The following is a 26333-nucleotide window of genomic DNA, read 5'->3' as shown; positions in this document are numbered from 1 at the left end:
CTAATGGTGTAGAATGTGTGTACCCCAAAAGGAATAGAAAAAAAAAAAGGGGAGCAGGAAAAAAATTTTCTTTTTTTTTCTTTTTTTTTTCTTTTTTTTTTTTTTTTTCCTTTTTTTTTACTAATTGTACCAGAAAAGAAAAAAAAAGTGAACAAGTGTTTAGTTTACGAAAAACGTAAGAGGAAAACACAATCCTGTTAACAGCAACGTGGTTTTTTTTCTACACATACTTTTTGTAAAAGCGCGGTTTTCACTACGCATACTTTTTGTGACAGCGTGATTTTCACTCACATACTTTTTGTGATAGCTCGGCTTTTGCGGCTACGCGGTTTTCACTACGTGGTTTTCACTACGCAGCATTTGCTACGCATACTTTTGCGGCAGATTGAACAGCTAAGACAAACCGTTTTGAAGCTCGCGTGAGAAGCCCACGCCGGTATGTGCATACCAGAGCGCGGGCCCTCCTTGTACTCCGTGCGCGCGAGCCGCCCTGCGAGCGCATACCGGCGCACACAAATGTGTACGTACCCACACGCGGCAACCTGCGCAAGTAGCAGCTTTACACGTAGCAACTTAGCTAGCCAAGTACACTCCCCCCCGTGCCCGCAAAAAAGCAACTCCCAAAAATGTTCAACCGCGGGTCATAACCCCACACACACACGCGGCACAGCGGCCCCTCAAACTAGCGCGAAGTTTTGTTTCCCCATTTTTGTAATCCCCCCTATATATTTTTTTTTTTTTAAATCTGTTTTTTTTTTTTTTTTTTTCTTATAAATTACCGCGGGAAGAGTCTACTTTGTGGGGAACACTGCGCTCACATTCGTGAACACACGTCAGTGAGAGGTTGCCCCTATATTGTAGAAAAAAAAAAAAAAAAAAAAAAAGCAAGAACAGGCGAGTCTCACCCATACTTGTAGCGTAGCGCAAACCTCCACAGTTTTGTCCCCGTGGAGCGCCATCCCTACGTAGCAAAAATCCACAAGATAGACCCAAAATTGTTAACCTCAAGTGATCGGATTGGTCCACCTTGAGTCGTCCAAGAATAGTCCATTTTAGGAGACCCCCAAATTGTAAAAGTTGTCCAAGTTGTTAAGTTGTATATATTGTCCTATACCCTAACCCTAAACCCTGAAACCTAACCCTAAACCTGAACCCTAACCCTAAACCTGAACCCTAACCCTAAACCTGAAACCTAACCCTAAACCTGAACTCTAACCCTAAACCTGAACCCTAACCCTAAACCTGAAACCTAACCCTAAACCTGAAACCTAACCCTAAACCTGAAACCTAACCCTAAACCTGAAACCTAACCCTAAACCTGAACTCTAACCCTAAACCTGAAACCTAACCCTAAACCTGAACCCTAACCCTAAACCTGAACCCTAACCCTAAACCTGAACCCTAACCCTAAACCTGAACCCTAACCCTAAACCTGAACCCTAACCCTAAACCTGAAACCTAACCCTAAGCCTGATTCCTTAACCGCCACTTCACCCCCCCGGAGAGTCAACCATGCAGCTGAAGACGAAGATCCCCAACTTCCTACCCCCCGAGCCAGACAGGAACGCCCCCAATTGTATAAGCATCGAGGACGAGCTGATACAGAACATGCACCAGATTTACCAGCAGCAGCGTGAAGAGGGCGGCAGCAGGACGGGGGCTACCCCGCCACATCTCCTGGTGGACCCCGAGGACTGCCTGGACTTCCTTCCGTTTAACAGAACCCCAGATGTGCACAGCATCTGCGTTGAGTTGAAGCTGAAGTTGGACGTTAGGAACGCAAATGGGGAGGCAGACCTCAATTCGGAAATCTACCTGAACATTAACCCGAGGGGAGTCATGTCCAGGAACCAGCGGAGCATCGCCTACCAGTACAGGAGCACCGAGCCGGTGCGCGACGAGGGGCTGAGGCAGCTCACCCGGGAGCAGCGGATGAAATACGTAAGGGAGAGCGGCGTGTGGAAGCGGTTTCCCCTCCACCTGACGTCAAACGTGAGCCGCTAATGTGAGCGGTTAAAATGAGGGGTTAGCCGGATCGTCTAACCGGATCGCCCAACGTGCGCATTTTCCCCTCCACCACATGAGTGTCTATCTGATGTGCCTCCCCCCCGCAGTTCACCACCCTGTCGCACCAACTCGCCGGGAGGGCAGTCACCTTCCAGGGCACCACTTACAAGCTGCTGAACGTGCTGCAGACGGCCATCTACGGAGGGGTGTACCTCGCGCAGGTGGTCCAGTCCGAGCACGACGGCCCAGCGCACAAGAAGAAAGCCATCAAAATATTGTCCAAGAATCTAATCGAGTTGGCAAAGGATAAAGTGCAAGAAGACCCTCTCTCAGAGTATCGCTACCGAAGTTGCATGAGTGGGCACAGCAACATCCTGAGCTGCGACTGCATTTTCGACGACGATTACTACGTGTATATGATCATGCCCTTTGCAGTCCACGGAGATCTATTTGAAGTTATGAAGAGAAGAAGGAGACCATTCACAGAGGAGGAAGCCAAGTACCTCTTTTACCAAATCCTCCTATCTGTTAAGTTTTTACATTGTAGGAAGTTAGCCCTCAGAGACATATCACTGGAAAATGTCCTCTTATTTGAAAATGAGCAAAACGGATTGATCTATCCCGTTTTGAATGACCCTGGTCAGGCGACCTACTTCAGTTTGGACAAGCGAAATGAAGTCTCCCTCTTAGAGTGCTCAAAAATATTTGGAAAGATTTTCCGCCCACCAGAGGTGTATGAAAGGTGTAAATATGACCCCACAAAGGTGGATGTATTTTGTGTTGGCTACATTTTATATTTTTGCTTAACCAAGCAGGAGCTCTTCAGATGTACCTTGGCAAAGGATATGCACTGGAATTTGCTCAAGAGTAGACGTTACCATGAGCTCTTGAGGGATAAGAAGGGACTCCACTTGTCTGAACCTGCCTTAGACTTCATTTTTCGATGCCTAGAACCCGATTTTAAAAGGAGACTCGAAGTTGGGGAGGCGTTGAGGCACCCCTGGTTCAGGGGGAACTTCTTCCCCGTGCACAACCAGAGTTTGTTTCACCTGCAGGGGGGGGACGCGCCCACAGGGGAAGTTACCACAGGAGAAGTTACCACGAAGGAAGTTACCACAGGGGAAGTTCCCACCAAAGAAGATACCAAAGGAGACTCCTCCGCGCCCATCTTCAAACTCTCCAAAGAAATCGAACGCTGCGCGAAGAGGAAGAACATAGCCATAGGTCAAAACGCCTCCATCCAATTCAGCATCTACGAGCATGTAGTCGTTCCCCCTCTTCCTCCTGCCGCGCCCCCCCAGGTGTACGTCGGCGGGGATAACAGCCCCTCCCCTTGTTTGAGCACTACACACAGGAGGGAGTACCCCCCAGGGTGTGAGCCCCATGTGGGGGGTGGCCTCACCATGGGGGAAAAGCCACCGCACCGGTTCGGCCCCATCGGGGGGAAGCGCCCTGACGACACGCCAAGCTGGGCTACCGCCGACGGGGGTACACCCACGTGGACAGACCTGAACGGCACCTGCAAGGGGGTCCCCCCCCACGTAGGTGGTTACCCCAATGTGGGTGGTTATCTCAAAGTGGGCGGTCACCCCAATGTGGGCGGTCACCCCAATGTGGGCGGCCCCCCCAATGTAGGTGACCCCCCGAATGAGGCGTCGCCCACCAGCCCCACAGATTACCACCTCGGCAAGGTGGCCACGCGTGCTCACTACACTTTCGCGAAGCAACCGGGAGTTTTGCGGAAGTCACCCCCGCCGGCGGAGAAACCAGAATGGGCCCAGCAGTATGGGGACTCCGCGTCTACCCACATGGGTCTCACCCCCTGGAGAGGAGCAGACCAGCAGAGCAGTCCTCATAACTCACCACCGAGTTGCAGCGCAGCGAGGGAGAAGTCTAAGTGGAATTTTGTGAGCAGCCCCGCAAAAGGCGCATACAGGATGATCGGAATGAAGAGGAAGAAGCAGAAGTTAAGTTCCGTTGGGGGAGAAGCAGAAGCAGAAGCAGAAGTAGATAGAGCAATCGGAAGGGGTGACACCCCCTTCGTGGACAGCCCAAGCAGTGGCTTCCACATAACCGCTAGACAGTCGTCCCAAACGGGGGAACAAGGAGATACGCGTAAGGCGGGGCAGAAGAACCCCCACATGCTGACCACTGCAGCGGTTGCCAAGGGGCGAGGGCTCCTGAGCATCTTCTCCGAGAGGCAGTTCCCCAATGGAGGAGGACCACCACAGAGTGGAAGATTTGCCAAACAGCTTGCCTATCCGATAGGGCATTTCAAAGAAGGGTCCTTCATCCACGTCGAGGAGGAACAATCTGATTGGGGGAATATATGCAGGAAGAACACCCCTCTAGAGTGGAGCAGAAATTTAAAAGGAAAAGGTGTTACCAGATGGGAGAGAGGCAAAGACCAACTGATGATACCACCAAGTGGGTACCAAAATGGGTCACTTCACATTCAACAGAGGGACACAGACAAGAGAGAATGCATCGACGAAGTGGCAGAGATGGCAGTCCCTCACTTTGAAACACCATGGGAGGTGAAGCTCAGCGAAAAGTGGAGAGACGTCCACATGGGAGCTTTCAAAAAAGAGGAAGAAGAAGAAGAAAACTACTCAGCCGAAATGGAAGGAGTTGTCTCCCCCATGAGTGGAAGCCCCCTTCACGACGTCACAATCGTAACAGGAGGGGATACCCCCCAAAGGACAGATCGGATAGACACAACTGATTCGAATGGAGGAACAAAGAGTGGCGTCAGTTATAAGCCTAACGGGGGAAATGGCAAATATTACTCTCATCTGAATGAAGAGATGCTTGCGGAGAGGAATGCACCACCTTATGGGGTAGCTCACTTGGGGGAGGCCTTCCAAAGGGGAGAGGAAGAAGCCCCTCCAAGTGGACTACACAACGGTGGAGATCTCTACAGGGGAGTAAAGCGGTGGTGTAGTTTAGGCGGAAGAGAGGTCATCTGGAAGGACGTTTCTCCAAAGGGGGTCTTCACTCCTTGCGAGGGAAATTTTTTCAGCGGCGAAAGCACACCAAGCGTAAGTGAAAGCAGCTACACAGATCGGCATCTACATATGGGTGGGTCGAACGAAAAGGTAAAAGGGACTCCATCGGATGGGGAACTCCACAACGGGGAGTTACTCCCCCACAGAGATGAATCTTGCGCCTATACGAAAGAGGAAGCGGCGTCTCCAAACTCGCGAAGCTTTCCAAGCTCACCAAGATCCTCAAACGCCCGAAGCTTTCCGAACACCCCCTCACACGTGGATAACCGCTCCGATGTAGCTACTAGCCATGCTGAATCGCTCAAAGGGTGTTCCCCCCCGAACAAGCGTGAAGAACAGAATCAAACGGATTCTAACTCGTTCGGTAGATGCAGCGAGGCGGAATCCAGGCATATGTGCAGCATCGTGAGTAGGAGCGCGTCCTCTTCCATGGGCCAGGGGAAGGGAACTACCTCGGACCACTTAATCACAACGATGTCGTCGTGCCTGTCCGAGGATGACTTGGAAGTGGCCATGGTGAACGTGGAAAGGGAGTGCCCCACGCCGGGCGGCTCCAAGGAAAGGACGTGCACCCTGCAGGGGGGAGTGGCGGTTTGCGGTGAGGTGAGCAGTGAGGTGTGCAGTGAGGTGAGCAGTGAGGTGATGGAGGATGGACTTCTGTCGGGGGGACTTCTGTCAGGTGGACTTCTCTCCGGTGGACTTCTCTCCGGTGGACTTCTCTCCGGTGGACTTCTCTCCGGTGGGCTTCTCTCCGGTGGGCTTCTCTCGGGTGAACCGCACGACGAGGAGGAAGATTTCAAAGACGCGCTGGAGTACGAGCTGGAACACGAGCTGGAGAGGGAGATCAGGGAGGAGGAGCGGCAGCTCGAGAGAGAGCTGGAAGTGGAGCTGCAGAGGGGGGCAGAGGTGAAAAGGGGGGAAGAGGTGGAAACAAGCGTTATATCTGGCGCGTTATCTGCCGTTGTATCTTGCGTCGGATCGGAGGGGGCATCCTCCTGCGCATCTGGCGGGGGAGAGCTGAACCGTGAAGGGGCCCCTGCATCTGGAAAGGAGAAGGTTAGAAACGTGTCGGGTGGCACGTTGGAGGAGCGGTATGAATCCCTATCGGGTGTGGAAAGCCAACCAGAGTGGTCCCCCGAGTGGTCGACTGAGTGCCCCCCTGAATGGCAACAGACCAACGGTGTGAAGAGGCACCCGAACAGCACATGGAGCCATTCGACTAGCACAGAAAAGGGGAACCAAGAAATTAAGGAAGCCTATAAAAACTCACTCAGTGGAAAGAAAACGCAACAGGTTGGAGAGCTTATGGTGGCAGAAGACACGATGAACAAACGTGTAGGAGCATCTGGGATCACCACGAAGAGAAGAAGCAGTCCGTGCAAGTCCCAGCTGAGGAGAAAGAAGCCCACAAACAAAATGAAAAAAGTGTATTTTGGCGCCAACCAAGAAAAGAAGAAAAGCAAAATTGTGAGGCTTCAGAAATGTGTGCTCGGTGAGGGGTTGAGGAGCGGTTGGGGTGGACCCGCCAAGGGGATCCCCACAAAGGGGATCCCCACAAAGGGGATCCCCACAAAGGGGATCGCCGCAAAGGGAATCACCACAAAGGGGATCACCACAAAGGGGATCACCACAAAGGGGATCACCACTAACTGGATCGCTTGCAGCGCCACGCCCCACCGAAAAGTCAGAGGCGAACCGAACGACGTGGGCTCCATTGTAAACTGCGCGGGTAGGAAGGGGCCGCCCAAAACGAAGGCGAAGGTGCCCTGCGACAGGAAGAAGTGCCTATCGAAGCGGCACACCATATCGGAGCTGCGCCTGGGGGGGGGCGTAAATGGCGGCGGCATAGGCGGTATCGGCGGTAACATCGGTCGCAGTGACCATGCGAAGGCTCTGCCCAACCTGAGGGCCGCCAAATCAAGCGGCAAAATGTACATTGGGAAACCTGTGGGGGGGAAGAACACTCTGCTGCATCTGGCTGACACTAGGACCACCGGCGACGCGCTCCGTGACGTGGGGAAGAGACACACCATTTCTAACGCGACAATCGGAGGGAAGAGTCGCGAAGGTGCACAGACACCCTCGGTGAAGCCGAGGTGCGGTGAGGTCTACCACCCCAAGGGGGGCGTAAGGGGTATGCAGGTGCAGCCCGCCTGGAGAGACACAGTCGGAAGGGTTAGCCTGAAAGGTGGCCCAAAGGCGTCCGGTGCCATCCGCCGTAGCGTCCGTGGTAGCATCTGTGGCGGTGAAGGCGGAGTGCTCGCCAGCCAGGTAGCCACGTGGAACGCCAAAGGTGGAGCAACGAAAGCTCGAAGGAACCACAACCAGGTGCAAAGCTCCTGTGCAGGGGAGAGGAACCAAAAGGAGCTAACCAAGAACCGTGTGGAAAAAGAATTTAAGGGGAAGGAAGAAGGCACTCTGGTAGAATCACACCGAGGAGGTGAATCCCCCACGGAGGAGCCAACCACCGTAGAGGGAGACAACCCCCTCCAAGGGCTCAACACCACAGGGCTTTGTGCAAATGGGGGAGAAGCACATGTGGACCACGGATTAGCTGGCCAAGATGAAGTGTACATGTGTTTAGCGGCTGAGAGGGAGGAAGGAGACCTCCTGAATGGAGATGTTACCCCAGTGGGGGGGAGAGATAAATTGGAAGAACACAGTGCAGGTGAAAGGGTGCAGGGGTGTTGCCAAGAAGTGTCTCTAAACTGGTTGGCGGTAAATGAGGCCCCTTCACAATGTGGAAGCGGCGAAGGTGAAGAAGCGCCCGATCGGGTAAAGGGAAGAAGCACTCTGACGGTGGAGATCCCCTTGGGGGGGGACTACGCGGAGGGGAAGTCGGCTTTGCGGGGAGGCCCTCATGGGGTGGTACTCCCCAGACGGCTAAAGATCAACGTGAAGAAGCGTCCAGGAGGGGCACCAACGGGTGGAAGGGGAGCAGCCGTAACGAAAGCAGGTGTAACGAAGGCAGGTGTAACCAAAGCAGCTGTAACGGTGGCAGGAGGAGGGAGCAGAATCTCGAGTGACGAGCTGGTGCTGAATAAATTTTTGGCCGAGATGGGGGGGAACCCCCCTGCAAGGGTGCCCAGACGGGACGGCTTGAAGAAGGGCAGCTCCAAAGGTATCCAACCGGACAGAGCGAACGCGCACGGGGGAAGGGGAACCGCTGCGATGAAGCAGAAGAGTTCCCTGTGCAGGAGTGTAGTGGGCAGTCAAAGGGAAAGCAATGAGAAGGAGGGGCCAAAGGGGGGGCCAACGGGGAGACCACATGAGAGACCAACGGGGAAACCAACGGAGAGACCACATGCGAGACCAACGGGGACGAAGCAGACGAGGAAGAATGAACGTAGGAGAATGAAGGACGGGGTGGCCCAACGAGGGGGTGCTCCCTTTGTGGGAGAAAGGGAGAAGTGCCAAAACGGGGTGACGCCTAGCAGAGCCGAGCTGCGCGAAGGGAAGAACGCGAGGGCTGCCCAGCAGGGAAGCGGTGTCTACGCAGGCACAGAAAAGAAAGGGAGCTACCTGGAAAAGCGGAAAAGCTACGTCTTCTTTTTTAAGAGGGGCCTCAAAGGAAAGCTGGAGAGAATGAACCGGGAGGCGGAGGCGGAGGCAGAACCGCACGGGGGGGAGGTGCAGGGCCTTTCGCAGGAGGGGGCGCAAGTGGGTGCAAAAAATGGCTGTGGAAAAAATGGCGGTGGAAAAAATAGCGGTGGAAAAAATAGCGGTGGAAAAAGGGACGATTTAAAACCCGCTAATGGAAAGCCCCCCTGTGGAACCCCCCCCTGTGGAAGCCCCACCGATGCTATCAAAGCGAAGAAGACCCGCGAAGGAGAGAACCCAACAGAGGAGCAACCAACAAAATTGCATAACGGTGCCCACCCGGGGGGAGCGAAGGACGTGCCTCCATCGGAACCAAAGAACCTGCATGGAGAGATGGCGGCGTGTAGATGCACCCCCAACAGTAATGCAAAAGGGAAAGAATTTTATCTTCACAGTGGGAACAACGGTCCTACGAATGGCAGTTGCCACCAATCGGTTAGCGGCAATGGGGTGACACCCCCCAGGGGGAACATTACCACCCCCTCTGATGAGAGGAAGGAGGTACACTTTAGCCACTTCCCCTGGAAGAATGGACGGAGCAGTAACTCCTTGGGGAGACACAGCATGGCAGTAAGTTGGAAGGACGCTTCTAATTTATACCGCAGTAGGAACGATGGCGAAAAGGGGCATGTTGTTGGAGCCTCCTCTCCATCGAATGCACCTCGAGGGGGGGTGCAAACTCCAGGAGGGTTGTTCACGGGGGGGAGGAAGTACCTTCCCATTGGAGGAAACACAACGCAGGGTTATGCTGCAAGGGGTTCACCTCAAATGGGTTCTGCAAGAACTGCCGAGGAAGGGGAGCTAGAATCCCTTTGGAGGAGAACCCCAGCGGGAGACACACATTACGCAGATGAGATGGACATTCAAGGGGACGATGTGAAGGTTCACCAGAGAGGTACCCCCCCAGAGGGGTTAATGGAAAGGGAAATGGTTTCGACCAACCGGGTTGCTGCTATATCTTCGCATTGGGACCACCGGGGTGACGAGGGGTCTCCCCCTGGTGAGTGGCGGCCGAATGGGCAGCTCTCACAGGGGACGATGCCGCGAAGACGGATAGTGGGTGCCCCCATGGGGGCATCCCCAGTGAGGGCAGGTAGGAGCGATGCGAATGTGGCAGGTAAAGGCCCCCCCGCTGTAAACAGTCGAACCCATGGAAAGGCAAATCAGTCATCAGAAGAACAGTACAGCCCAAACGAACCCACCAGTTTTACACACCACCAAATGGGCATTAACCGATGCAGCAACGGTAGGACAGTGGACGCACGTGGGAATACAAAGCAGCGTCGTTTGCCGAATGCAAAGGAGAGGATGCAACGCCTTCTTCAGTTCAACGAGGATGTGCACAGGAGGGGCGAGAAGAACGCTCCCCAGGTTACCCCCGAGGTGGGAAGCCCTTCCGAGTGGTGGTCCCACGTAGAACAGGGCACCGACACGTATCTGCTGAAGGACCAACGGAAAAAAAAACAAAATGGGAACCCATGTTTTAATATAAAAGGGGATGACATGAAGAACGTTTCCCCTTCGGCTAACCACTTGGCTCACGTGCATGCATCTAAGGGTGAACCGTATATGCACATTATGCAGATTACGCAGATGTCCGCGGTAAGCCCAAAAAACGCCGCTCCAGGGGGGATCAGCCCCACTGGGAAAGCGGCACCGATGGTACCCCGCAATGTAGGCCAGAAGGACGAGGCACACATGGCAAGACCGCTCAGTAACCACAACAGATTCGCAGTCGCCAGGGGGACGAACCCAAATGGTCCCACTCTTAGAGCGTATCAACTGCCTAATACACATCAGTATGGGGCTCAAAAGGTATTCATCAGATGTAACGAACGGAAGGTGGGCTACCCAATGGGTGATGCATCTGGAAGGAGGAGCCAACTAGAGGAGAGGAAAAACGAACAGAAGCGAGCAAACCGCAATGATGCGTATGCGCAAGCGTTGGGAGGTACCCCCCAAGGGGGGCCAAGTAAAACCTACATGTCTTTGCACGGGGCAGTTGCCCACGAAGATCCGAGGCAGACAAAAAGCAACTTCACAACAGGAAGGAGCAAAAAGAATTCCAATTTGAGCATCTTGTGGTGGAAGGCTTAGGGGAGGATCGCCCCCTCCACTGCAGCTGCTTCCCCAAGCAGAGGCGCACACACGCACGTCGTCGTACGCGGCTGCTCAAATGGCGTAGCGGCGGTTGTGTTAATGGAACTTTCCTAGTCAGCCGACCACGCGGTGTGCCGTGCAACGCACGCTTCGCTTCGAAGCCCAGGTGCACTCCCCCCTTTTTGCTAAACAACTTTAAATGTATGCTCCACCGTGGGGCAGGCCACGCCAGTTTACCACGCCGCTTTGCCGCGTCCTATTTTGAAGGCAACACGTTGTCTGTGCCTTCAACGGGGGGGACAAAAAAAAAAAAAAAAAAAAAAAAATAAATAAATAAATAAGCTGCATGCGGGGAAACTCCCTGGGGGACTGCCAAACGGGAGGACAAATTGTTTACGTTTTATTTTTGTGTCGCGTCAGTTTTGCGCCGCCCCAAATTGGCAACTCGAAATTTGCACACATCAAAGGTAAATCGTGGGATTCAAAACGGGTTGTAAAGAGAAAAAAAAAAACTTGTTCATTCGAGGGCACGCAAAATGGGGTACACAAAATGGGGCAATTAAAAAGAGTGCACAAGGGAGTTAACAGGTGGAGGAGCTCCCTCATGCAACGCTCAGAAAGGGACTCAACATGCAGTGTTATACATGAAGGGGGGGGAGGAGAGAGGAAGGTGACACGAAAGTGGGGTATTTTCCCACACGGTAGGATCAAAAATGGGTTGAAAAGGGGGGCCCCTACCAAACGGGTTTACACACCAACAAGAAGGGGCTGTAAAACGATACAACAAAGGTGGGGGGGTCCATTTCCCCCTCTAGAAAGGCTACCCCACCACCACCACCCTGCGGGGGGGAGAGACAACCTCCTTCACTCCTCTCACTTGGAGTTCTTAATAACAATTAGGATGCCCCAGAACACGGCCCATATCCACCCGATCAGAGGCACGAGCAGCTGCAAAATGCCGATTATGAGGTCATCCATATCTTTGTTAATGATTCCCAAAATGATCATTCCGATTCCGAAGAAGAAAATGTTAATGACCCCAAAAATGATGTTCAGAGAGGAGTTCCCATTTTCCGGCACCTCCAGGTTCATAATCTTGTCTATGATGTTCGACGTCATTGTGCTGGGGGGGAACTATGAGGGTTGAACAGCGGCGCTTCTAACGTTGGCGGTACGTGAAGGTTTGTGGGGGGGGCTGCTCTCCTGGGGAAACGCCCTGCTTGAATGTGGGGGCGGTGGAATTTCTCCAAGCGGGTTCGCGGGCCTGCGAAGGGGAGAAGTGAAGGAGCGGTGAAGCGGTGAAGAGATGACGCGGCGAAACGACAAAACGACGAAGCGGTGGCGAATCCACGCGAACGTGCGTCACTGAGGGCAAATCGCCACTTCCGGGGAGGCGCCTCTCGATAGGCACAATTACCTGTTCGCTGTGGCCTTGGGGCTGAGCTGAGCGGCCTCTTCCTTCTGGGGGGCACTTCTCACAAAAAGATTTGCGGAAACGTTCGCTGCGAGGAAGTTAAAACGGGTTTCTACTCGATTGTGCTAAGAGGATCGTTTCGCTGAGGCATCCACGTGTATCAAGTGCGGTGCGACTGAACGAAGGCAACTTTTTTGGTACCCTCTGCATGGGAACGTTTTTATTTTTCTTTTTCTTTTTTTTTACTTTTCTTTTTATTTTTCTTTATTTTTTGCGGACTGCGTTTGGCCACGCGGGATATGTTGTAGTCGACACGGGGAAAAGAGCGTCGCGCGTTTTTTTTTTTTTTTTTTTTTTTTTTCTGTTTCATAAAACATGGCGGTGCTAACATGCTAATTGATGGGGAGGAAATAAAAAATAAAGTGGCAAGTGGAAGGAACGTCCACATCAAATCCACTTCACTTGCATGTCGTAGTCGCCCACGGGAACATCATCATATGGGTCACTCGCATGTGGGGAACATCGCTCTGCGTTTCGCCCCCACCCCAAGGGGGGGAATGTCCCATTTTTTTTTTTTTTTTTTTTAACTATACAAGGGAGGAATGCATGGAAAAGGGAAATTCGAACGGGAGAGGTACATAGCAGAGCTGGGAGGTTATCGTCCGGTCAGTCTCTTCCACCGATGCGAAGCACTTCTCTCTTTATGCCCCTCTCCAGGGGGAGAAAGCCACGTAGTGGTGTGTGGATCATTGGGTGGGGGAGGAGGCACCCTCAAAGGAGAAAATGCCCCTTCCCCCCCCCGTCAACACTGTAAACGGGAGGTTATGATTTTCCCATCAAGGGGTAGTAGGGGTGCCCAATGTACCCCATAAAGACGAGCCCGCGTAAGCGCTCCAACTGAACAGGCGATGGAACTCTTGGCGACACATCTGGAAGGGAAACTCCTTTTTATAGCCCTTCCAATTCATCCCCTGTGCGGATGCCCCGCGGTACAACTCCAAAGGGGAAAAGAAAAAAAAAACAAATTGGGGAGATGAATAGGGTTACTTCTTCACACCTCATTGCGCTACTCCTTTGATGACACCCCGGAGTGGCCCCAAAAAAAAGGGGTCTACACAGGTGACACGATCGACTTTTCCATTTCCACTGCCAAACGGGTGGGCGGCCCCCCCCAAACTTAGCTCTTCCCAGTAGATGCTAACCACCCGATCGGATATACTCTCTAGTGGGAGAAGTACCCCTTTGTGATGCCCCCACCCGACTTCCACGGGGAATGGCCACACTGTAGCGAAAAATTCCCATTTCATTGCAAAGGCTCCCCTGGGGTAGAAGGACCAACCGGCCAAGGGGTCACCCCATTTGAGGAACATCCATGATGCACCCACTTCGTCTCTCCACTCGACTTACCACTGCGACAGTGCGAAAGTGCCCTAGCACATGTTAACAACAAAATGGAATGGTGTCAACGCAGGGGGAGGAAAAAGGGACCACCCGTCCCTCATATTTGCACCAAACGGGGCTCAATCGAACGGTTCTGTGCTTCAACATGTGGAGCATAACATGCGTAAGCCACTTGGTGAGAGGGTTCATTTTTTTTTTTTTCTCCCCCCTTCTGTGGATGCATAACATTGTGGAGGTTTCTTCATGCTGGTGGACTACCTTCCTGTGCATGCATATCATGTGGAGGTTTCTTCATGCTAGGCCGCTACCTCCCTGCACTGTTCTCTTCTTAGCCCTGGTGGTATGTATAGCATCGTTGGGGCTACTCTCTGATGCATTTTTCGACCGCACAAGTGGAGGGACGCTGAAGGGATTTCCCCCTCCGGTGAGAAGGAAAACAAGCTTATTGGGGGGCCAACAAATGGCTCAAAAGGGGAAAAAAAAAAAAAAAAAAAAACACATAAATATATGAGTACATTTACATACATACATGCATACCTTTGCATACATATGACGAAGCACCCCGGGGAGAGAGCAACACACGTGGGGCGCCGCGCACAGCACGGAGGGGAGAGGAGCACGCGCCCGTTCTACAGCTGCGTTGGGGAAGGCGCGTTCCGCTAACCTCCCCCCCCCCCCCCCTCATCTGCACACGCACGGCTAGTTGAGTGGTCCCCCTTTGTCACTCTGCATTTCCTTCCTGTGAGGATCTGCTGCACAAGATGAAGCTCATCCGGTGCGTTTTGCTAACAGCCATAGTGACATGGTGTGCCGCGGGGAAGCTGAAGCAGAGCCTCTTTTCCAATTTGGTTAGCATAGACATGCAGTTTTTGAGTGCCCACAGAAATGAGTTAATTGCAAAGTACGTGGGGGATGAGGACTGCATGGTGTATGAGCAGATTACGAAGGACATGCATTTAAGGAGGAACTACGTGGAGGTGATCATCCGGGGTGACTTGAAGAACAGGGGAGATAAGAGCGTCGACAGCTTTGTCTTCTTGCTTCCCTACCACGAGGCCTTTCAGGTACCCTCCAGGGGCCGGTGCGCTTCGACTGCGGCGTTATGTCGACGGTCAATCGGCGGTCAATCGACGGTCAATCGACGGTCAATCACCGCTTCTTCGCTGCTCCTTCACCGCTCCTTCGCAGGCCAGCACCCTCCGCGTGAGAGACCAGGACCGAAACGAGCTGCGGTACCAAGTGCTGCAGGAGCCCAGGCGTGACGCCAGCGAAATCGAGGTGGACCCCTTCAATGAGGACTACGACTTGGAGCAATTCCAAGTGAAGGCCTACAGGGTGACTCTAAAAAGGAGATTACACAAAGGTGAAAAGGTCTCTCTCCACTTTGGCTACGCCCTGGGACAGCCCTACTTCCCATTTCCTGTTGACCTATCCCCAGGGGAAGAACAAAAATTGATGTTTTACCTTTCCTCCAAAATTCTTTTGCCCTACGATGTGGAAGAGAGGGAAGAGCTAAAAATATTTCTGTGCAAAAATTGTGCCATCGCGCGGATAGAGGATGGCGATTTTTTGCGCAGCTTCGTAAAGGTCAACGAGGACACGTATGTTTGTGAGAGGGGGGGGGGAGGAAGAAGGAGAGCAGTGGGCGATCATCCCCAGGGGGAGGCGGCCATCCGAACCGACCCAAACGAGTTCCCCGCACAGGAGCGCGAACTGGGCCGGTTCACGCTCGGGCAGAAGGCCCTGTTCTACTTCCGCGCCAACAACCATTTAGGCTACTGCGAGCGAGTCACCAAGGAAATAAAATTATCTCAACTAGGTTTTGTGTACGAACGGGAAGAATACGTCCTGCGAAACGACGCAGCGAGGATAAACACCTTTGATAGGTACGTTCTTAGCGACTACGAAAGTAGACACACGTCGGAGGGGAAGGGGAAAGGAAAGGGAACAGACGATCAGTCCGCCACAATTATTTATTCCATGAAGTCCAAAATAAATTACGACATATACGAATATGAATACTTTGATGACCTTGGCAAAATATATCTCATCCAAGCGGAAGAAATATTTGATCATAAAAAAAAAAACAGCCATATTATGTTTGACTTGAGGCCCAGGTACCCCCTCCTGGGTGGGTGGAGAGCTCACTTTTTTAATTCCTTTTACCATGACTCGAATTTGTACAGAATTAAAAATAAGGAAAACTATTATGCGTACAAAATTGATATTGCTCCATCCATTAAGGCGTTTTTTATAAAGCAACTGAAGGTGAGGATTTCGCTGCCCCCCTTCTCCGAAAACGTTGCAGTTGTTTCCAGGGACGACAGTGTTAATGTGCTGACCAGCAAGCAGAAGGAGTGGCTCGATCTTTTTTCCTTCCGAAATGTCGTCGAAATTCAAATCGAGAAATTCTTCCCCCCACTGGACGAGAACTACTACCAGGACCTGCTCGTCATGTACAAGTTTAGGTTTTTCAACCATTTTTGGAAGCCCCTCCTGGTCATCCTCATCGCGTTCGCCGCGATCCTCCTGCTCTGCCTCCTGCGCGAGCTCCCCTTCGAGTAGCTAGCCAAGAGGAAAAAAAAAAAAAAAAAAAATGAGCGGAAAATGAGCGGAAAATAAGAGTAAAATGAGAAAAAAATATGAACCGTTCAGAAAGAATGTTCGAAAAATGAGAGAAAAATATGAACCGTTCAGATCAAATGAGCGGAATATGAGCGAAAAAAACAACTTCGAACAATCCACCCCGCCCCTGTGTGCACATCCGCTTTGCCCCCCCATACTGCAGCTTCAACACGGCGAAGGAGAAGGCGGACAAGCGGGGGAGCGAAGAGCACGCCACCTTCCTGGAGAAGTGCAAAGAGCTGTACGAGAATTTGTCCTACATATCAGGTGAGTGCGCGGTGGGTTGCACACGTCGGGTAACACGCAGTGGGCCAATTCTCACACCAGTAGACTAATTCCCCCACCAGCGGACTGACCCTCCACATCAGCAGACTAATCTCCCACGAATGAGTGTTTCCCCCTCTCCCCGTGCAGACCAACTGATCCAATCGATGAGCAAGCTGACCCCCGAGGAGAAGGTCAGCCAGAAGGTGGAGCTCTTGGAAGCAGAAGACAAATGGACCTACGATTTTATCTACTACACGAAGGAATTCTACAGGAATTTCGAGCGCTCCTCGAGCAAGCAGTCGCTGCAGAGCTACGTGGACAAGTGTTTCAATTATCACGCGATTGTGAAAAAGTACTTCGAGGCGCAGCTGCTCAACGACTTGGTAAGAAAGAGGATTAAAAGTAAATAGTGTGTGCAGCTGTGCCGCTTCTCCCCACTTCGTTTTTCATTACATTTGTTCTCCCCTTTTTTTCGCAGAGCTTTAACTTGAACGAAGTCGCGCAGGCGGAGAAGGAACTTTTGCTTCTGCTAAAGTACACGTAGCAAAATTGGATCCAAATTTTTTTCTTTTTTTTTTTTCACCTTCCTTCCGTCACGTCCCCCCTCATTCCTCTTTTTTTATGGCAATCGGACGTGGTCCACGTTAGTTTTTTTTTTTTTTTTTTTTTTTTTGTCCAGACGGGGGAGAGGCATATTTTTGTCGCGCCGGCGCTTGCAACATGTGTGTGCTTTGCCACGTTGACGAGGCGTTGACGAGGGGTTGACGAGGGGTTGACGAGGGGTTGACGAGGGGTTGACGAGGCGTTGGCGAGGCGTTGACGAGGGGTTGACGAGGCGTGGCCGTTCGTGTACGTTTACGTGTACGTACATGTTTGCGCTACTCGTTTGGATGGTTTGGATTGGCCTTCTTGGTTGGCCTCCCTAGTTGGCCTGCTTAATTTGGCATGGTTTACCCTTGCTTCCTCTTTTTTTTTTTTTTCCACCTCGCGAACGCACACCCGTCGTTACCTCCCCCCTGCTTCTTCGTTTCCACTTCCGCGGCTAAGTTCTGCTCGGCGAGCAAAGGGCCAGCCGTTTGCGCCCACCACGTTGCTGTCACGTTGCTGTCACGTCGCTTCTGCATCACTGCCACGTCGCTTCTGCATCACTGCCACGCTACTTCTGCACCACTATTGTGTTGCCCTTTTCGTTTGAGCCAACTGCCTGACCGCCGAGTCCCCCCAGGAGAGACGGCGCAAAATGGGGCGAGCACTCCTTCTTGCCCCCCTGTTCACCCTCTTGGTGGCTTTGCTGCCGCCCCCAATTTTGAGTCTACCCCCACTTGGCGCCCTTAAAAGTGGCGGGGGGAAGCAAAACCTAAGTAACGCTCCCCCCCTGGAGGACACCAGCAAGAAGGGTCTCCTCCTCACCGAAATAAAATTACAAAACAGATTTAAAAATGATATAAAGGGGTTCATAAGAAACGTGAGATCCTTTCACGACAGCATAGAGGATAGGACCCCCAACTCGTTGCTGTACGTGCAGGAGGATTTGCTCAACTTTCACAACAGCCAGTTTATTGGGGACATACAGATCGGCACTCCTCCGCAAAGCTTTCGGGTCGTGTTCGACACGGGCTCCAGCAACTTCGCCCTCCCCTCGACGAAGTGTGTCAAGTAGGTCGCCCACTGCAGGAGGCGAGCAGCTAGATGAGCGGCCATCGCGCCGCCTACATCTTCCGTTTCTCCCACGCCTCGCACTTATTATGCTGCTCCCCCCCAGAGGAGGCTGTGCGTCCCACAAGAAATTCAACCCGGACGAGTCCAGGACGTACGCGCGGCAGTTGAAAGGTAACCGCGGGGAGGTACAAATGTGCCGATCTGCCGGGGCAAACCCCCCGTCAAAAGAGTGACCCTGACTGATTTACACTCCCCCCAACAGGCAATAAGGAGTCCATTTACACCTACATCCAGGTCAGCTCCGAACTTTGGGAAATCTGAAAGAAAACAAACCAAGCACACGTGTGCATCACTCGTCACTTTTACATCACCGTTTTTTTTTTCCCTTGTTCGCATTAGTACGGGACGGGAAGGAGCAGTAAAAAAAAAAAAAAAAAAAAAAGATAAATAAAATTGCACTCTCGTGTGTAACGAAACGGTGTGGTGAATGAGAAAGGGGGACTTGACCCGTTGCTACTGTCGTGTTTTCTCTTTCCTTGTTTTCTTTTGTCTTTTTTTTTCTTTTTTTTTCCCAAGTCCTTGAGCACGGATATGACGACGTCAATTTAAAGGGACTGTAAGGAACACAACGCTCCCCGCAACTAAGCGGTTGCACAAATGTTTAGACAAATGCTTCTGTATAGATTTGCTCATTCGGATGGATCTCCTTTTTTCCCCGTAGGAGGATCAAACATCAGAGTGTCGGGCTAGCTATAGAAGGTTACCAAGGGGAAAACCTACCCTCATCAAATCATACGCACAAAAAAAAGGAGAGGAAAAGTTAAAATGAGAAATTTCCACTTTTTTTTTTTTTTTTTTCTTTTTTTGCAGAGTCTTTACACCCCTTTTCCGATTTACCCTTCGATGGGATTGTTGGCCTGGGATTTTCAGACCGTTGGTTTTTTTTTTTTGCCGCTTCTTCGCAGCTTCCTTTTTTGGGCATGTTTGCCCCCTTGGGAGGACCCGCGACTGATTGTTAATTTCCCCCCCTTTGGCCGCGCCGATCTGCGCGAAGCGGACTTCAGCTTTAAGAAAGGATACGGGACGCCCTTAATAGAGACGATAAAAAAGCAGGTGCGCGGGGATAGCGGCGTGACTGCATGGCTGCATAGCTGCATAGCTGCTTGTCTGTTTGGCAGAGTGCTGATGTGCCGGCGAGACAACCACTTACGAACAAGCAACCACCGCTAACACCACTCCCCCCTTCGGAAACGCCAGAACCTGCTGAAAAGGAACATCTTCTCTTTTTACGTGCCAAAGAAGTTGCGAGAGTAAGCAGAACTATGCACTCCCCCGTGCGCACTTACGCATGAGCAACGGGTGTAAACTTCTTTCCCTTGAACAGGCCCGGCTCCATTACGTTCGGACGAGCCAACAGTAAATACGCCCTCGAAGGGAGGCAAGTTGAGTGGTTTCCCGTCATATCGATTTGTGAGAAAAAAAAAAAAAAAAAAAAAAAAAATTATGCAATTTTGCCGCATTAACGAGCACCCCGTTTCGTTACACACTTCACTGGAACACCGTGAATGCCCGTGTCCCCCTTTTGCAAACAGATTTCTGGGAAATTAACCTGATAGACGTGCAACTCTCCGGCAAGAATTTAAATATGTGCGAAAATAGGAAATGTAGAGCGGCCATTGACACTGGGTCCAGTTTGGTACGTATCCCTTGTGAGCAACTTGGGGGGCATTCCCCTCGCGAAATGGGGCGATCTAGCTTTTTTCTTCTCGCCACATATTTTCAAGTTATGAACTGTTCATATTTTTTTTTTTTCCCCCCCTGTATTACGTAAATGTGTTATGAACAGTGCATATTTTTTTTTTTTCTCCCCCCGTATTACGTAAATATGTTATGAACGGTTCATATATTTTTTTTCTTTTTTTTCTTTTTTTTCCATTTTTTTCCCCTTTCCTTTCCCTTTAGCTAACCGGCCCATCCAGCCTGATGCAACCGCTGATAGAAAAACTGGACCTGCGGAAGGACTGCTCAAATAAGAGCAGCTTGCCAAATATTTCTTTCATTTTAAAAAATGTCGAAGGGAAGGAGGTGAAGTTCGCTTTTACGCCGGATGACTACATCCTGGAGGAAACTGACGAGGTAGCGTCGAGGGGGAGAGACAGCTCCGCTAGTATACGTGAGCCGTTTGGGAGAGCCCCTTCAAAAAAGTGTGCAACGGATAGTCATGTGCACGGTGAATGGCACATGTGTTCGGGAGTGTCTTTCGGGGGGAGAGCGTGCCGCGCTTCATCGCCCCGCTTTTTCTTTCTCGTTTGCTCATTTTTTTCACCTTTTTTTTTTTTTTTTTTCTCTTTCTTACGGTACGCACACCCCTTTTAGGAGGATAATTCTGTTCAGTGTAAGATATAACACAAATGTGACGTCGCGATGACTGGTTCACCTGTCGCGCTGCTTACCACCGCTTACTCCTTACTGCTTACCGCCGGTCCTCCCCCCCCTGCAGGCGTGATCGGAATAATGTCGCTGGACGTCCCCGCGCCTCGCGGGCCCATCTTTGTCTTCGGTAATGTGCCCACCTGTTTTGCATCGTACCAAGGGGGAGCTCTCTCATTATGTTGGAGCAGACCACTCATCCGCGGCCCCCCCTTCTTGTTTCCCCAAAGGCAACGTTTTCATAAGAAAGTATTACTCTATATTTGACAATGACCATAAGCTCGTGGGCCTCATTGAAGCTCGGCACGACTGGTAAGCGAGCGGGGGTCTCCAACGAGGCAGATAGTGTACACACGCTCCAGCAAGGAGGAAGTTATTTTAACTGGGGAGGCGCTTCTCACCTTTGCGAGTTCGCACACTCATCACCGCAGACCGCAAACCGTTACGTGTAAATCTGCGTGCTGTGTGGCTTTTCCGTTTTGCCCCCTACATGACGTAGTAACCGAATGGGCTATTTTTTTTTTTTTTTTTTTTTTGTGCATACATTTGTTCCTTCCTCTTGTGCCCACAAAAGTGTCACGCGGTAGTCCTACCAGCTGCTCCAAAAGTGTGCCAGAAGTGCGTGTAAAATTGCGCATAAATTTGCGTGTAAAAAAATTACTTGTAAATGGTCGTGCCTTCCTCGTGACACCGGTGCGGCGCTTGACCAGTTCGGCGTAGATACAACATGCTGGCACCCGTGCAGTGCCAACTCAAGAAAGGTAAAGAAAAAAAAAAAAAAAAAAAAAAGTCACGGTATGCTCCTTTTGTTCCCCTTCACAGTGGATGAAACGAAATTGGGGCCACGTCACATGGGCATAAATAGCAGGAAAAAAATAAAAAAAAATAAAAAAAAAAAAGGGCCTTTTTTCCTCCAAAGAGTAAAAAAAAAAATAATAAAATGTGTAGGTATGAACATCCCAACGTAACACATTAAGCAAAGGCTCTTTCCTTTTCCCCATTTTGGAAACGTAAGAAATGCGGTTAGTTCCGTTGGTACACAAGGGGGTATACCATCCCGGTGACACGACACTGCGCTGCTGCGCTGCTGATTTGGCGATATGCTGATCTGCTGTGCCGCTTGCCACGTTCGAGTCGCTTCCCGTGGGTACCTCCCCCCCCCGAAGGAGCAGCCAAATTGTGCCTTGCTGCGTGACAAAGGCTCAAAAATTTGATGAAAGTTACACCCGCACGGCAAGATGACTCCCCTGAAAGTTATTAGCAGGTAGGTGGGGCGCCAAGGCGTTGCGTCAGTGTGCTCCCCTTTTTGCGAGGGTGAGCAAAATGGGTACTTCGAGTGGGAGGTCTACCTCACCTGTGTGGTTACCCTATGTGTGCCGCCTCTCCCCTGCGTGGTTACCCTATGTATGCCGCCTCTCCCCTGCGTGGTTACCCTATGTATGCCGCCTCTCCCCTGCGTGGTTACCCTATGTGTGCCGCCACTCCGCAGGCAGCGCAGCCGCTTCAGCACGCTGGCGGCGCTGAAGAAGAAGTGGCAGGACCTGAGCTCCTACATAACGAAGGAAAGTGACATGGCCCACTGGAGGGAGCTGAACGCCAAGCTCTCCGAGGCAGAGGTGCTGGTGCAGAAGCAGGAGCGCGAGGAGTTTCGGCGAGTCGACTGGGGCGCCTGGGCCGAGAAGATCAGCAACAAGGAGGCCCTGCTGTGGTAAGCGGCTTGGAGGGAGCAGTCCCACCGCTCACATGTCGCACCGCGGAGAAGCTACACAAATTCGCCCCCCCCCCAACGCAGCATGAAGAACTTCTACGACCACCAAATGAACGCCCTGGACGAGCTGGAGCAGAGCGAGGGCAAAGAGCCGAAGGAGAAGAAGAAGAGCAAAGAGGACGAGCTGTTCGAGGAGGCCCTAAAAAACTGCAAGGAGGCGGAAAAGGCGTCGGCCAAGCTCCTCATAGACGGAGCGAAAACCTTGTGGATCAACTTCCATAACCCACCAGTGAGCACCCTGGATAACAACGAATGGATTGACAGCGACCTGTACTGGCAAGCATTTGTAGAAAAACACGCCACATACAACCTGAACAGCAAGACATTAACGCCGGAAGATGAGGAAAACAAAAGTGTAGAAAAAAATGAGTGGAAAAAAAAAACAACAAAATTTAATGAAAGAAGTGATACCCCCATCCTGTATGACTACATGATTAACCTCCCCTCATGGGAATACTACGACATCAATAGGAGAATTTTCCTCGAAAATATGATTTATTTTTTATTAAGGACAGGATTAAGTTATAAGTTTTTCCCTGAACTGTTCAGGTGGAAATGGAAAACACACATTGAAGATTTGCGTTTCCAATATTTGGAGGTAGCCCAGAGGAGGAGGAAAAATTACCAACTGGTCACAGCAAAGAGGGAAGTACCTCTGGAACTGCAGCCATCAGATTATGAACACAAAGGAGAGGAGTACCACTTGAAGCTCCTCCAACATTTTAGGGACTATCAAAATTTAGTTCTTTCTCGCCTTATGGGGAATTACATTTTTTTGTGTGACCCCTTCATTCCGGTGCAAACAGAGGAGATGTTACAACAGCTGTTGAGTACCTACGAGGGGGGGAAGCTCTTCAAACTGAGTAACGACCAGGTGAATTCTCTCTTCTATCTACCCCCACCTTGCGATGAAAACAAAACGAGTGTACCATACAAACCGCTAGACGCACTGGCCAACTTTGTTCACTACTTGAAGGGTAAAAATGTGAAGTTAAATGATTCTTATTTTTCCTTTTTAAAAATTATTTCCCAAGTTTTACAAGAAAGGGGGGAATACTGGCTGAACCTTCCAAATGAGAATTTCGCCGACTCTTTTTTAAGAAGATACAACAAGGACGATTCCATGTTCCCTGTCTTTGTGGACTACGTTGCGCAACTGAGAGAGAATTTTGAAAGCAAAGTGGAGGTTCCACCAGACATGTATCACGACGAAGTTAAACGCATTGAGGAGAAGTACCTGGAGGAGTGCTCCTTCTTTGACAATTTGGTTGGGGCATTTTTAACGGACGACATTTCCCTCTCCCATGAGGAAGGAGCCGTTCCTGACTTGGTCAAGCTGGACGCCAACCAAATTAAGAAGTTACTCGGCGAGGGGAAGCTCCGGGTGGTGCACCCCGAAACGCGGCAGGAGGTGCGCGACCCCGCCCTCGTCGCGGAGCTCGCGCGCCAGCGGGAGGCCCAGCGCCAGGCGATCCACGAGTTTGTGAAGTCGCTCCCGGTTTAGCGGCAGTGGCCCCTTTGGCGGTGCTGCTCCATTGGTGGTGTTGCCCCATTGGTGGTGTTGCCCCATTGGTGGTGTTGCCCCATTGGTGGTGTTGCCCCAGTTGAAACCGCGCTAGAGAACCAAAAATGCACACGTACAGAAGAGACGTGGGTCAAATTAGGCACGTGTTGCGGACGTGCGTGCGAAGGGGGCACGGCCCATTTGTGGATAGCAAAATGGCTACCCGCATGAACAAAAAAAAGAAATAAAATAAAAAAATAATAAAATACCCATTTGTGAATAACAAAATGGCTACCTGCATGAACAAATCAAAAAAAAAAAAAAAAAATGTGTGCACGCCAAAATGGCTACCTGGACGAACTGGTGAAAAAAAAAATGTGCACACCAAAATGGCTACCTGCACAAACATGTACAAAAAAAAGCAACGCAATGCAAAACAACACATCGCATCACAACGCGGCGCGCGCCGCCGGCCGCCGCCTGGTCAGGAGGAAATCCACGACGAAGGGGCCAACGGGCACTTCCGCCTGAACGTTCAGGCAACTTTTGGGAAAAAAAGGAGAAATTCTCTTCTGAATAGCTGACTTGTTAATGTCGTAATAGTTGGGCTGCGCAATGTGCTGGTATGCCCTACTCAAAAGCTGATGCAAGCAGAGAAGAAATTTTGGAGAAAACTCCCCAAAGTCGTATACAGAGTGTAGCACAAACAAAGTGACATGCATTTGGTGTGCAAACGATTTGCTATTTGCTCTCCTCTCATTTAGAAGAAGCAGGATGGAGCTGACCAGCTTCATGTCAAAGTAGGAGAGGAACATGGACGAGTAGCATATGGACACCAAGGCCAAATCGGTAAAGGTGTGCAGCTTGCTCGAAATGTTTAGCTTCAAGTTGGCGAAAATCTCCATCGGAATGCTCAAATTTAATTTGATGAGCGAAACGTAAAACAGGGTCAAGTTGCGGCTGTCCAGCGAACCTATAATGTGTTTTTTCCTTTTAACTAAATTTATAACGAATGCCTCATCGCGTATATGTAATTTCCCAAAGGCGTGCAGCAGCATGGCTACATTTCCATGCTGCAGCAAATGTTCCCTATCGCTCACCTTTTTTCTGATGAGATAAAAAAATTTTAAATCTCTGAGGTTGAAGCTCGCGTATACGTTGGCAAGTATGGCCCACTCGGATGGTTCCAACCGGTCTGCATTCCTCCAAATGTAGTTCCCCAGGAGGGAAAAAAAGGTTTTACTGAATAGCCTACACTTGGAGAGCGCATTAGCGATCATCACCATTTCGACTGGCTTGAAGAGGTCAATTTTTTCGCAAATATGAGGTAAAAAATTAACAAACAAATGGGAATGTTTTTTTTCGCCCACTTTTGCGTACGCATTTAGTATGTTGGCGATTTCTTGTTCGTTAAATTTTTGCAAATTTTTCGTCACCGCTTTGATCAAATGGTCATATAAAGTCGTGCTCCCCAGACTCAGTTTACTATACGCATTGCATATGTTGCTAATCGACTGGCAACTCAGTTCGTCTATCCTTTCGCAGATCTGCTGCTCCATATGCCTGAACAGCGTAGCATCCCCGTAATTGAGTTTCGCAAAACAGTTAGCTATTTGCGAAATGTCAAATGTGTGTAAAGTTTCTTCTTTGCAATTTCTAAAATATTTGGAGGCCTCTCTCAGGAAAGGCTCATTCAGTACGTATACCCTTGCGAAAGAGTTTAAGATTAAGGCTAGCCATCGCACGGACATGGTCTTCTGCACATCCTCAAAGCGTAACAATGTGGTTAGCCTTTCCCCCAGGGTGTTCCAAAAGGAACGGTCCTCAAATCGGTGTGCCGCCAGCTGGTTGCATATCAGCGAGAGGGACATGAAGTAGTCCTTACTGTTGATGTAGTGCTGCCGCAGGTGCAGGCTCTTGATCACCTGGCTGCTCGCGTACGCCAGAACGCGCGTCAGTTCGGTCGGGGGCGCGCAAGCCTGCACATGGGGGATACCCCCCTGCAAGCGGTCGCAGGAGTGCGCGTCCGTTCCGCAGGGGGGCTCTTCCCCCCCTCCATCGGACTCGTGGTCAGCCGAGCGGTCAGCCGCGCGGTTTGCTAAGTGGCCATCCGTTTGGTTCCCCGTCAGCTGCTTCATCTGCTGCTTCATCTGCTGCTTCATCTGCTGCCTCATCTGCTGCCTCATATGCTGCCTGACCTGTCCACCACGCGGAGTTACCAGCCCGGGAGCGACCTCCCGCTTGACCCCCTTTTCAGCATTCCACGTCCCCCCGCACTCACTGGGCCGCTTACTCCGCAACGTTTTCTTGGTGCTCATTATTCGAAGGTATATATGCTTGAGCATTTTTTTTTTTTTATTTCACCTGCTTTGCTTCTTCTTGGAGCGTCTGCTCATCAGCGGGGGGTTCGCATGAGCAGATGTGCCTACATGTATAAACGCACGATCGCTTCGCAGGTTGACCTCGCCTTTTTGCACGTTCGCTTCGCAAGTTAACCGCTCGTTCTTGCACGTTCGCTTCGCCCAAGTGTGCGTCCCCCCCCCCCCCATT

At 51.1% G+C, this 26333-nt stretch overlaps 6 protein-coding genes across 6 annotated transcripts, besides 20 other annotated features; 4 read left to right on the top strand and 2 right to left on the bottom strand.

The window, feature by feature from the left end:
- Window positions 1-473: 473 nt before the first annotated feature.
- Window positions 474-494: a microsatellite.
- Window positions 495-1512: 1018 nt separating this feature from the next.
- PVX_119675 (Protein kinase domain containing protein) lies at window positions 1513-11014 on the top strand (the record flags this gene model as incomplete). The annotated part of the gene is made up of 2 exons (XM_001613082.1): window positions 1513-1941; window positions 2115-11014. The coding sequence occupies 2 exons, from the start codon at window positions 1513-1515 to the stop codon at window positions 10710-10712; spliced, it is 9027 nt and encodes a 3008-aa protein (XP_001613132.1). The 3' UTR covers window positions 10713-11014.
- Window positions 2577-2596: a microsatellite.
- Window positions 3540-3564: a microsatellite.
- Window positions 4971-5003: a microsatellite.
- Window positions 5391-5416: a microsatellite.
- Window positions 6026-6051: a microsatellite.
- Window positions 6457-6492: a microsatellite.
- Window positions 7495-7516: a microsatellite.
- Window positions 7744-7769: a microsatellite.
- Window positions 7850-7879: a microsatellite.
- Window positions 10671-10715: a microsatellite.
- A 431-nt stretch (window positions 11015-11445) lies between the features above and the next one.
- Window positions 11446-12367, bottom strand: PVX_119680 (hypothetical protein, conserved). The gene is made up of 2 exons (XM_001613083.1): window positions 12133-12367; window positions 11446-11979 (listed from the first exon to the last, which is right to left on the bottom strand). Exon 2 carries the CDS (start codon window positions 11832-11834, stop codon window positions 11589-11591), a length of 246 nt encoding a protein of 81 aa, XP_001613133.1. The 5' UTR covers window positions 11835-11979; window positions 12133-12367; the 3' UTR covers window positions 11446-11588.
- A 565-nt stretch (window positions 12368-12932) lies between these two features.
- Window positions 12933-12959: a microsatellite.
- Window positions 12960-13447: 488 nt separating this feature from the next.
- Window positions 13448-13480: a microsatellite.
- An 811-nt stretch (window positions 13481-14291) lies between these two features.
- Window positions 14292-16966, top strand: PVX_119685 (ribophorin I, putative; the record flags this gene model as incomplete). Its single annotated transcript, XM_001613084.1, has 5 exons — window positions 14292-14594; window positions 14719-16091; window positions 16319-16422; window positions 16570-16805; window positions 16901-16966. The coding sequence occupies 5 exons, from the start codon at window positions 14292-14294 to the stop codon at window positions 16964-16966; spliced, it is 2082 nt and encodes a 693-aa protein (XP_001613134.1).
- Window positions 14386-14408: a microsatellite.
- Window positions 15209-15230: a microsatellite.
- Window positions 15318-15339: a microsatellite.
- A 510-nt stretch (window positions 16967-17476) lies between the features above and the next one.
- On the top strand, window positions 17477-20827 carry PVX_119690 (aspartyl proteinase, putative; the record flags this gene model as incomplete). Its single annotated transcript, XM_001613085.1, has 12 exons — window positions 17477-18078; window positions 18185-18252; window positions 18344-18375; window positions 18481-18499; window positions 18658-18697; window positions 18803-18840; window positions 18952-19014; window positions 19136-19194; window positions 20044-20217; window positions 20458-20476; window positions 20582-20641; window positions 20742-20827. The coding sequence occupies exons 1-12, from the start codon at window positions 17663-17665 to the stop codon at window positions 20825-20827; spliced, it is 1074 nt and encodes a 357-aa protein (XP_001613135.1). The 5' UTR covers window positions 17477-17662.
- Window positions 20828-21696: 869 nt separating this feature from the next.
- Window positions 21697-21717: a microsatellite.
- A 32-nt stretch (window positions 21718-21749) lies between these two features.
- On the top strand, window positions 21750-23783 carry PVX_119695 (hypothetical protein, conserved; the record flags this gene model as incomplete). The annotated part of the gene is made up of 3 exons (XM_001613086.1): window positions 21750-21775; window positions 22001-22219; window positions 22304-23783. The coding sequence occupies 3 exons, from the start codon at window positions 21750-21752 to the stop codon at window positions 23781-23783; spliced, it is 1725 nt and encodes a 574-aa protein (XP_001613136.1).
- Window positions 21775-21814: a microsatellite.
- Window positions 23519-23562: a microsatellite.
- Window positions 23784-24232: 449 nt separating the features above from the next.
- Window positions 24233-25969, bottom strand: PVX_119700 (hypothetical protein, conserved; the record flags this gene model as incomplete). The annotated part of the gene is made up of 1 exon (XM_001613087.1): window positions 24233-25969. The coding sequence occupies one exon, from the start codon at window positions 25967-25969 to the stop codon at window positions 24233-24235; it is 1737 nt and encodes a 578-aa protein (XP_001613137.1).
- Window positions 25622-25698: a microsatellite.
- Window positions 25970-26333: the final 364 nt, after the last annotated feature.

The sequence above is a fragment of the Plasmodium vivax genome, chromosome 8, assembly GCF_000002415.2.
Source record: "Plasmodium vivax chromosome 8, whole genome shotgun sequence".
Classification (NCBI taxonomy): Eukaryota; Apicomplexa; class Aconoidasida; order Haemosporida; family Plasmodiidae; genus Plasmodium; species Plasmodium vivax.
The sequence above is the reverse complement of the archived record's forward strand: the minus strand, read 5'-3'. Positions and strand labels throughout refer to the sequence as shown.

What these genes read in the sequence shown, in the direction of transcription:
- PVX_119680 (XM_001613083.1), bottom strand. Translation starts at nt 11,834, where the DNA reads ATGACGTCGAACATCATAGACAAGATTATGAACCTGGAGGTGCCGGAA.